Genomic DNA, 12176 nt, shown 5'->3' with positions numbered 1-12176 from the left:
GAAGATAATGATGATAATAATAATAATAGGCTAATGAATAATATATACAAAAAAATATTTACAAAAAATGTCAGACAAATTGTATATAATAGGGCAAAAGCAGGCTAATAAGCAAGCCAATAAGCAGGCTAATACTAGCCTACTACTACTACTACTACTAGTAGTAGTAGTAGTAGAATAATGATGATAGTAATAATAATAGGCTAATTAATAATATAATATTGATTATTATTAGAATTATTAGATTATTATTCTTTAATCCCCCTAAATAATGTTATAATTTGTCTTGATTTTTTATTTTTTTTAAATGTATTTACTTTTTTTAACAAATTTTTAAAAATTTTTTACATTCAAATTTTTTTTAATTTTTTTACATTAAATATTTTTTTTAATTTTATACATTAAATTTTTTTTTTTTTTTTTACATTTTTTGAATTTTTTGTCACGTACCGAAGTACGAGGTGATATGAACATACAAAGACACAATGGGTACCATAGTATACTCCAATATTTCCAGGCTCGGTCCTGATTGGACCCGTGGACCCACTAAAGACTTGAGACAGGCAAAACACTGACTTGTTCCCACCTCTGCTGTATTTGAGATGTCCTCCATGCGCTCCATGTGTGTACGCTAATACTTGACTAACGTACATGGCCATCCCATGAACACAAGTTGTCCGTAGACAGGTCTGGCACCCAAACTGGTCTTGCTCGTTATCAGGTATGGAAGAGGCCCACTGTGACCAAACAGAGTTCCTCAGCAGCTACTTGACAAATGTTGATGACATCATTCTTATTCCCGGATCCTCGGGCCGAATACGCCCCAGATTCCTCAGCAGCGCAAAATGTAAGAGACTTTTGAAGTTATTATGTTGATAAGCTGTTGGAATTGAACCTGTATCATCATTTGGACGGAATCATCACGCATTGTTGAGCTTTAGAAAGTGTTTGAAAACAGGAAGTATATAAAATAGCCAATGCTTTTCAGTGTAAATTAGTATGAAGCTAGCACATTTGTGTTTAAAGACATTCTACAAATATTATAGTTCAATAAGAAAACAAACAAAATGGTAATTAGCATCAATGGATAGCATTGAATTATTCATTCATTCAAATAATTCAATGTGGGCTGTTTTAATTTTTGTTGTTGTTTTAATAATGTTTTAATCATTTATCATTTACATAATTTTAATTTTAATTTTAATTTTAATTTTAATTTTAATTTTAATTTTAATTTTAATTTTAATTTTAATTTTAATTTTAAATTCAAAAATTAATGAATTTAAAAAAAAATAATTTTAAAATTAGTTTTAAAATTAAAATTAAAATTAAAATTAAAATTAAAATTAAAATTAAAATTAAAATTTAAATTTAAATTTAAATTTAAATTAAAATTAAAATTAAAATTAAAATTAAAATTAAAATTAAAATTAAAATTAAAATTAAAATTAAAATTTAAATTTAAATTTAAATTTAAATTTAAATTTAAATTTAAATTTAAATTTATTAATTTAAATTTATTAATTAATTAAAATTTAAATTTAAATTTAAATTTAAATTTAAATTTAAATTTAAATTTAAATTTAAATTAAAATTAAAATTAAAATTAAAATTAAAATTTAAATTTAAATTTAAATTTAAATTTAAATTAAAATTAAAATTAAAATTAAAATTTAAATTTAAATTTAAATTTAAATTTAAATTTAAATTTAAATTTAAATTTTAATTTTAATTTTAATTTTAATTTTAATTTTAATTTTAATTTTAATTTTAATTTTAATTTTAATTTTAATTTTAATTTTAATTTTAATTTTAATTTTAATTTAAATTTAAATTTAAATTTAAATTTAAATTTAAATTTTAATTTAAATTTAAATTTAAATTTAAATTTAAATTTAAATTTAAATTTAAATTTAAATTTAAATTTAAATTTAAATTTAAATTTAAATTTTAATTTAAATTTTAATTTTAATTTAAATTTAAATTTTAATTTTAATTTTAATTTTAATTTTAATTTTAATTTTAATTTTAATTTTAATTTTAATTTTAATTTTAATTTTAATTTTAATTTTAATTTTAATTTTAATTTTAATTTTAATTTAAATTTTAATTTAAATTTAAATTTAAATTTAAATTTAAATTTTAATTTTAATTTTAATTTAAATTTAAATTTAAATTTAAATTTAAATTTAAATTTTAATTTTAATTTTAATTTTAATTTTAATTTTAATTTTAATTTTAATTTTAATTTTAATTTTAATTTTAATTTTAATTTTAATTTAAATTTAAATTTAAATTTAAATTTAAATTTAAATTTAAATTTAAATTTAAATTTAAATTTAAATTTAAATTTTAATTTTAATTTTAATTAATTAATTAATTAATTAATTAATTAATTAATTAATTAATTAATTAATTAATTAAAAAATTAAAAAATTAAAAAATTAAAAAATTAAAAAATTAAAATTTAAATCTTTAATTTTAACCATTTTGTTTGTTTTCTTATTGAACTATAATATTTGTAGAATGTCTTTAAACACAAATGTGCTAGCTTCATACTAATTTACACTGAAAAGCATTGGCTATTTTATATACTTCCTGTTTTTAATTTTAATTTTAATTTTAATTTTAATTTTAATTTTAATTTTAATTTTAATTTTAATTTTAATTTTAATTTTAATTTTAATTTTATTTGATGTATTAAAATTAAAATTATTTGATGTATTAAAATTAAAATTAAAATTAAAATTAAAATTAAAATTAAAATTAAAATTAAAATTAAAATTAAAATTAAAATTAAAATTAAAATTAAAATTAAAATAGGCCTAATGATGCCACTGGCTCTTAGAAGTAAAACATTTTTTTGATGTGATCAAAGAGGCATTCTTTATTTATTATATAAGTCGATACTCCTGGTTCATAGCAAACACAGTAGGGACACAAACTGTTGGGTCGCGTCCCGAGTCCGGACATAGACACCGTCTAATACGGACCTGGGATCATAGTCAATGGAATTTTCAAGTAGTTTCAGTGTCGACTTTATGGTATCGGGCAGTATAGTACAAATACTGTCTGACAATCACTTTCACTTTATTATTTTCAGACGACCCTCGGGCTGTTATGGCTAATCTAACTGTAAGTACTGTACTACGTATGATTATGATTATGATTATGATCAAACTGCTCATTTCTATGTTTCTATCCAAATGATCAAAGTGCAGGAAACCAGACCAGCATTTTCGGCCTTACTTAAAACAGCATCTACCCAAGAGACTGCACTACGCAAACAATCACCGCATAGAGGATGTACATATACTGGTGGACAGGAAGTGGCACATTGCAAGGTGACATCTCATTTTTATTCATATGGAAATATTATATATGTATTTCAAATGTGAGCTGATAAGGTAGCCACAAAACCACGTTGAATAGCGTGAACTAACGGCGGTGGTGGTGGTCTGGGTCTTGGTACTAGACTTATTTACCGTACCCTAATTGTGGTAAATTAGTACAAGTTTTATGGTACAGCTATTTGAGCGCTTGTATCCACACCCGCAGATGGTTCAATTCCTGACTAATTAATTTAATCTTACTTTCATTCTATGTTTTAGCGTATTTCCACAGCATTTCAGTCCAGCTTCAGCTTTCCGAACGACTCCTGTGTTTTTTCTAAATTTTGATTTGTTTCGCTTTCGGAATTTCACACGCAATATCTGCTGACATTGCATCATCAGTTTATTATTTTGTTGTTATGATGTATGACATCACATTCAGTACATATTTCCGTGAGCTGTAGGTATATTTTGATGTATTTTATGCTTTCAGTGTATTTTTGTCATGTAGAGTGACCACAGAAACGAGCAAAACATAAATTGTCATATTTTTTTTATTTACTTTGTATCTTTTTTTTTTAACGATGAATCCATTTTTCCCATCCGTCTATCCGTGTTTTTTCCGCTGTGTTTCTTCCAGGAAAGCGCCGGAAGTTAAGCGTCTTTGTGGCTTTTTTGGTGACCACGGATATGACAGTAAGATCAATAGTATGCAGGTACGGAAATGTAAACAGTCATATTCCATTTATCAATTATAGTGTTATTCAAATCGTGAAATTCATACGTTGGATTTCAGACCATTTTCCTGGGATACGGACCTTCGTTTAAATTCAAGACCAAAGTCCCAGCCTTTGAAAACATTGAGCTTTATAATGTGATGTGTGGTAAGACCCTTTTTCATAAATGGGGGGGGGGGGGGGGGGGCAGCTGGTAGATAGCACTAACATATAACATGTAACATGTAACATGCCAACCAACATACCATGACTGTCTCTCAGATCTTTTAGGTCTAAGACCGTCGCCCAATAATGGAACCCACGGTAGTCTGAACCACTTGTTGAGGAACCCTCCCTTCAGGCCCACAATGCCAGAGGAAGTTTCCAAGCCGAGCGCCATTGCTCACGATCATACGCACGCAGATGACCTCGGCTGCAGCTGCAATTTTAAGGTGAGATATAGATATATAGATATAGATATATAGATATAGATATATATAGATATAGATATAGATATCTTCTTCTACACCTCAAAACGTAGCATCCTTCTACCGATATATTCGCTATCTCTCTTCTCGACATGTCCCCAACTCATTCCTGATCCTATCCATCGCGGTCACTCCCAATGAGAACCTCAGCATCGTCACAACTGCTACATCCCGTTCTGCTTCCTGTCTTTTCCTCACTTTACCTGTTTACCGATCTTTGCTACTTCCTGGTCCACAGCAGATATCTCTTCTACTCTTCCGTCTCGTTTTCCTCATTCATCAACTTTTTTTTCCCGAAGTAGCTTTCCAAAGTAGCTTTCCAAAGTAGCTTTCCAAAGTAGCTTTCCAAAGTAGCTTTCCAAAGTAGCTTTCCAAAGTAGCTCTCCAAAGTAGCTTTCCAAAGTAGCTTTCCAAAGTAGCTTTCCAAAGTAGCTTTCCAAAGTAGCTTTCCAAAGTAGCTTTCCAAAGTAGCTCTCCGAAGTAGCTTTCCGAAGTAGCTTTCCAAAGTAGCTTTCCAAAGTAGCTTTCCAAAGTAGCTTTCCAAAGTAGCTTTCCAAAGTAGCTTTCCAAAGTAGCTCTCCAAAGTAGCTTTCCAAAGTAGCTCTCCAAAGGCTTCACATAGATTAGAAAGGGGGGGGGTTTGGCATTAGTCTGGAGCGCTTGGGAGTGGGACCAATCGCAGTGGAGTGGGCGTGCCCAAGGCGGGGGGGCCATGGGTGGAATAAATTAAAACAGCGTTTTGAAAATTCAGCTGGAATAGGTGCCGATTCTGGAAGATCTAGAAATTTGGGTTATGGTGTGTAGCTGCTCTATCGGAGTCCTCAACTCAATACAAAGGCCCCAAAATTAGCATAATAATAATAATAATAATAATAAGTTAATAATGTTGAGCTTGTGATGACTTTTTATGTCTTTGTTGCGTTTTTGGCCTTGTGCGACTTATACTCCGAAGCGACTTATAGTCCAGAAAATATGGTAAATAAACTCGAAAAAAATGCAACTTATACTCCAGTGCGACTTATGTATGTTTTTTTCTACCTAATGATGCATTTTTGGTCTTGTGCGACTTATACTCCGAAGCGACTTATAGTCCAGAAAATACGGTAAATAAACTCTAAAAAATGTGACTTATACTCCAGTGCGACTTATGTATGTTTTTTTCTACCGAATTATGCATTTTTGGTCTTGTGCGACTTATACTCCGAAGCGACTTATAGTCCAGAAAATACGGTAAATAAACCCGCAAAAAATGCCACTTATACTCCAGTGCGACTTATGTATGTTTTTTCTACCTAATTTTGCGTTTTTGGCCTTGTGCGACTTATACTCTGGAGCGACTTATAGTCCAGAAAATACGATAAATAAACCCGCAAAAAATACGACTTATACGCCAGTGCGACTTATGTATGTTTTTTTCTACCTAATGGTGCATTTTTGGTATCGTGCGACTTATACTCCGGAGCGACTTATAGTCCAGAAAATACGGTAAATAAACTCGAAAAAAATGCAACTTATACTCCAGTGCGACTTATGTATGTTTTTTTCTACCTAATGATGCATTTTTGGTCTTGTGCGACTTATACTCCGAAGCGACTTATAGTCCAGAAAATACGGTAAATAAACTCTAAAAAATGCGACTTATACTCCAGTGCGACTTATGTATGTTTTTTTCTACCGAATTATGCATTTTTGGTCTTGTGCGACTTATACTCCGAAGCGACTTATAGTCCAGAAAATACGGTAAATAAACCCGCAAAAAATGCCACTTATACTCCAGTGCGACTTATGTATGTTTTTTTCTACCTAATTTTGCGTTTTTGGCCTTGTGCGACTTATACTCTGGAGCGACTTATAGTCCAGAAAATACGATAAATAAACCCGCAAAAAATACGACTTATACGCCAGTGCGACTTATGTATGTTTTTTTCTACCTAATGGTGCATTTTTGGTATCGTGCGACTTATACTCCGGAGCGACTTATAGTCCAGAAAATACGGTAAATAAACTCGAAAAAAATGCAACTTATACTCCAGTGCGACTTATGTATGTTTTTTTCTACCTAATTTTGCGTTTTTGGTCTTGTGCGACTTATACTCTGGAGCGACTTATAGTCCAGAAAATACGGTAAATAAACTCTAAAAAAATGCGACTTATACTCCAGTACGACTTATGTATGTTTTTTTCTACCTAATGATGCATTTTTGGTCTTGTGCGACTTATACTCCGAAGCGACTTATAGTCCAGAAAATACGGTAAATAAACTCTAAAAAATGCGACTTATACTCCAGTGCGACTTATGTATGTTTTTTTCTACCGAATTATGCATTTTTGGTCTTGTGCGACTTATACTCCGAAGCGACTTATAGTCCAGAAAATACGGTAAATAAACCCGCAAAAAATGCCACTTATACTCCAGTGCGACTTATGTATGTTTTTTTCTACCTAATTTTGCGTTTTTGGCCTTGTGCGACTTATACTCTGGAGCGACTTATAGTCCAGAAAATACGATAAATAAACCCGCAAAAAATACGACTTATACGCCAGTGCGACTTATGTATGTTTTTTTCTACCTAATGGTGCATTTTTGGTATCGTGCGACTTATACTCCGGAGCGACTTATAGTCCAGAAAATACGGTAAATAAACCCGAAAAAAATGCCACTTATACTCCAGTGCGACTTATGTATGTTTTTTTCTACCTAATGATGTATTTTTTACCTTTTGGTTTCATTTCCTCCTTGTAGTGAAATTCATGTATCAACGTTGAGCTCAGACTAATAAATTGACTCTTACTTTCATTCTATGTTTTAGTGTATTTCCACAGCATTTCAGTCCAGCTTCAGCTTCCGAACGACTCCTGTGTTCTTTCTAAATTTTGATATGATTTGATATGTATCAACATCCATCTCCTTTGAGAGCAGAATGTTGAAGCTACACAAATGTCATCTTGTTCTCGACTGCCCTGACATAAGACTTGGGTTTAAGTCTAAGTTTAAGAGGTTTATATTTTAGTGTCAGTGATATATGTGGAAGAAAATGTTCCTCACCAGATATTTTCCCTTAATATCTTCCTTTTTTTTGCAGTCCGGAGTAAAAAGTAGAGGCCAGAGAGGTTTGAAAGTGACGCTTGCACGAGGCTATAATCTGGAGTCACTCTGGCTCTGTCTCTTGCAGAACCAAGTGGAGGAGCTAAACCAGCGACTGAGGCAAGCTTTTGATGGTTAGTCTTCTCTGATGATGCAGCAGTAGACTTGAAACATTTGGACGTTCCTTCCTAGGCACTAATACCAGGAATACCGATGAATACCGATTCATTTGAAATGAAAACTACACTTTTTAAAAGCTTTTTTTTTGCCCATCATCTGCAATCATTATGTTAAACACTAACACATTTTTGGTAATGGTAATGGTAATGGTAATGGTAATGGTTTAATTTCATTAGAACATGCATCAGATTCCAATTGAGTGCATTAAATTAAATTAAATTAAATTAAATTAAATTAAATTAAATTAAATTAAATTAAATTAAATTAAATTAAATTAAATTAAATTAAATTAAATTAAATTAAATTAAATTAAATTAAATTAAATTAAATTAAATTAAATTAAATTAAATTTTAAATAGGCGTAGAAGTAAAAAAAAAAAAAAAAACATAGGTTTTGAGGTTAATTAGCCACTCCAAATTGTCCATAGGTATGAATGTGAGTGTGAATGGTTGTTTGTCTATATGTGCCCTGTGATTGGCTGGCCACCAGTCCAGGGTGTACCCCGCCTCTCGCCCCAAGACAGCTGGGATAGGCTCCAGCACCCTTGTGAGGATAAGCGGTAGAAAATGAATTACTGCTTCCTATATCATTTTTAATTTTTTTTGTAAATTATAAGTTCCAAATGTTTTTTGTCACACCCCCCCCTTCTTGTTTTTGCTTTTAAGGTTCAATTTTTATTTGATCAATTTTTCAAGCGGTCTTAAGATTTGTAATCAGGTCTTGTTCCCGTCCTCTGCTCCCGTTTAGATAGTAGGAATTTGCCATACGGTCGCCCAGGAGTGCAGTACTACACCACGTATTCCATTCTGCAGCACGCGAACTATATCTGTGGCTACAGCAAAGACCTGGCGATGCCGCTGTGGACGTCATACACCGTTAGCCGGCAGGTGCTGTCTTTTCTTTTCTTACCTCCTTCCCGCCCGCCATTTTGGTTTCATTGTTTTCCGAGCAGTTTTCATGAGGAGTTCAGCTCGCTTTTATAGTACGTTTCTGTTATGGTTTGATTTTTTAACTTTCCTTTTTAATTAGAATTTGAGTGAAAATGCCAACATTTTGTCACCTTAAAAGTAACGTTTTAAAAGAACATGATGTAATGATAAGAATATAACAATAAATATATGTGGTGTGACATTATACATCACAATCAGAATGCCCTTTATTGTCATTTTTACTTATAGTAGAATGACATTGCAGCAGTAACAGTATGACAGTACAAAATATAGAAATTAGAAGAATAAATAAAGAATACATAGAATCATTAGAAGAATAATTAATAAATAACAAAGGGTCTACATTGTAGAGGACAATTGGTTATAATAATAATAATAATTATGGCAATAATAATCATAATAATTATTATTATATATTATTATTAATAATAATATATAATAATTATTATTATATATTATTATTAATAATAATATATAATAATAATAATAATTATTATTATTATTAAACAATGATATTAATAAACATAATAATAATGATAATAATTATTATTATAAAATAATAATAATAATAATTATTAAATAATAATAATGATAATAATAATAATTATTATTATTATTAAATAATAATAATAATAATTATTGTTTAATAATAATAATAATAATAATAATAATAATAATAATAATAATAATAATAATATTGTTAAATAATAATAATAATAATTATTATTATTATTAAATAATAATAATAATAATTATTGTTTAATAATAATAATAATAATTATTATTATTAAATAATAATAATTATTATTTTTAATAATAATAATAATAATTATTATTATTATTATTAAACAACAATAATAATAATAATTATTATTATTAAACAACAATAATAATTATTATTTTTAATTATTATTATTATTTAATAATAATAATAATAATAATTATTGTTTAATAATAATAATAATTATTATTATTAAACAATAATTATTATTATTCTTATTATTTAATAATAATTATTATTATTAAACAATAATAATTATTATTATTATTATCATTATTAATAATAATAATAATAATAATAATAATAATAATAATAATAATAATTATTATTATTATTATTATTATTATTATTATTATTATTATTATTATTATTATTATTATTATTATTATGCATAAATATTCTTTGACTAGAGGAACATGGAGATATTATTCCTATCTAAAAATACGTATATGTGTGTACAATCATGCAGGTGGAAGTATCCGCGTTGCCAGAGATGAAATGTATCAGACCAGACGCCAGAGTCCCGGCAGCCTTCAGCCAGTCTTGTAGCAAATACAAGGCAGACAAACACATCACCTATGCCTTCCTCTACCCTCCACGTATGTATTATTATTATTATTATTATTATTATTATTATTATTATTCATATAGTACATTTATTGCAAAAACATGCTAGGTTAAATGATGGCATTCGGATGACAATTTCCTTTTGTATATTGACAGAATTATCCGCAGACATGAAGAGAAAATATGAAGCGGTGCTCATAACCAACACTGTACCCATGTATCCTGCCTTCAAGAGTAAGAAGTATACTCCAGTATACTCCAGTATACTCCAGTATACTCCACAAGTGTTGCGACACAACAGTGAGACTATCTATTAAAAAAAAATCTATACATTTTTTTAAATCAATAAAAAATAGAAAATTATCTAGGGGGACTTAAGAACATTTTAGGGGGCTGAATCCCCCTAAAAAAATCTATAAATGTTTTTTTTTAATCAATAAAAAATAGAAAAGTATTAAGGGGGGCTTAAGAACATTTTGGGGGTTTGAATCCCCCTTAAAGCTATAATTTTTTTGAAATCAATAAAAAAATAGCAAATTATTTAGGGGGGCTTAAGAACATTTTAGGGGGGCTGAATCCCCCTAAAAAAATCTATTTTTTTAATCAATAAAAAAATAGCAAATAATTTAGGGGTGTTAAGAACATTTTAGGGGGCTGAATCCCCCTTAAAGCTATAGTTTTTTTGAAATCAATAAAAAATAGCAAATTATTTAGGGGGACTTTAGAACATTTTAGGGGGGCTGAATCCCCCTAAAAAATCTGTAAAAAAATTTTTTAATCAATAAAAAAATAGCAAATTATTTAGGGGGACTTAAGAACATTTAGGGGTGCTGAATCCCCTTAAAAAATCTGTTTAAAATTTTTTTTAATCAATAAAAAATAGCAAATTATTTAGGGGGACTTAAGAACATTTTAGAAGGGCTGAATCCCCTAGAAAAATCTATTAAATTTAAAAAATAGAAAATGTTTTAGGGGGGCTTAAGAACATTTCAGGGGGACTGAATCACCATAAAAAAATCTAAAAAAAATTCTGGTCAAAATCAATAAAAAATATAAACTTATTTAGGGGAGCTTAAGAACATTTTAGGGGGCTGAATGCCCCTAAAAAAGCTATAATTTTTTTTAAATCAACAAAAAAAATAGCAAATTATTTAGGGGGGCTTAAGAACATTTTAGGGGCGCTGAATCCCCTTAAAAAATCTGTTTAAAAAATTTTTAATCAATAAAAAATAGCAAATTATTTAGGGGGACTTAAGAACATTTTAAGGGTGCTGAATCCCCCTAAAAAAAATCTATAAAATGTTTTTTTAATCAATACAAAATAGCAAATTATTTAGGGGGGCTTAAGAATATTTTAGGGGGACTGAATCCCCCTAAAAAAATCAGTTAAATTTTTTTTGTGTGAATTGGTGCTGAAATGGATATACATACATATACAATATACTGTATGACTGAATACATGTACTATGTCCTACTTTGACGTTTTTGTTGTCAGGAATATGGGCTCATTTCCAGGGAGTGCTTTTAAAGAAATATGCCAGTGAAAGAAACGGGATGAACGTTCTCACTGGACCAATATTTGATCACGACTCTGACGGTGTCATGGACTCCATTGACAAAATTCAAGAGTAAGTATCATTTCATATTTTCATATTTTTGTGTATTTTTATTGGGTTGTAATTTGATTAAACTATTTAATCTTGAGTAACCACCTTTTGTTCATAGTTAACTCATAATTAATGGCATGTAGAAATAAATGTATTTTAAATTGGGATGTAAAGCTCTGTGGAAAACGATTCGATACAGATATACGCCATAACTACATCATATTTTATGTAAAGGGATATCAAATTTGGAAATATATGGCCAATATTTTAGTCAAAAATAATAATAAAAGGTCAGAAATTGTCCAGTTTTTGAATGTTTAATGTGAGCAACGATGTGTCCCAATTTTTTTGACGGCCCTTCAACGCACCTTCTAACATTTTCCCAGGCTGCTATCACGTGGGAATGCATGAAGATAATTTCTCATGTGGATATTTATGCTAGCACTGCTAAACCCTCATTTGTTGTTTT

The 12176-nt window shown here is 28.8% G+C and overlaps 1 protein-coding gene across 7 annotated transcripts in view; it reads left to right on the top strand.

Annotated features, from left to right (window-relative positions):
* Positions 1–12176, top strand: part of enpp2 (ectonucleotide pyrophosphatase/phosphodiesterase 2) — a 28201-nt gene that overhangs the window by 10146 nt on the left and 5879 nt on the right. For 3 of the 7 annotated variants that reach the window (XM_058056409.1, XM_058056411.1, XM_058056414.1), the window contains 11 exons: positions 722–847; positions 3104–3135; positions 3217–3344; positions 3973–4048; positions 4129–4216; positions 4331–4500; positions 7620–7755; positions 8550–8689; positions 10003–10132; positions 10257–10400; positions 11596–11728. In XM_058056409.1, coding sequence (XP_057912392.1) covers positions 722–847; positions 3104–3135; positions 3217–3344; positions 3973–4048; positions 4129–4216; positions 4331–4500; positions 7620–7755; positions 8550–8689; positions 10003–10132; positions 10257–10400; positions 11596–11728 — 1303 coding nt within the window. The other 4 variants (XM_058056413.1, XM_058056412.1, XM_058056410.1 and 1 more) reach the window with 4 other exon arrangements.

Source organism: Doryrhamphus excisus, chromosome 19, assembly GCF_030265055.1.
Source record: "Doryrhamphus excisus isolate RoL2022-K1 chromosome 19, RoL_Dexc_1.0, whole genome shotgun sequence".
Classification (NCBI taxonomy): Eukaryota; Metazoa; Chordata; class Actinopteri; order Syngnathiformes; family Syngnathidae; genus Doryrhamphus; species Doryrhamphus excisus.
This window is presented reverse-complemented; position numbering and strand designations above follow the sequence as displayed.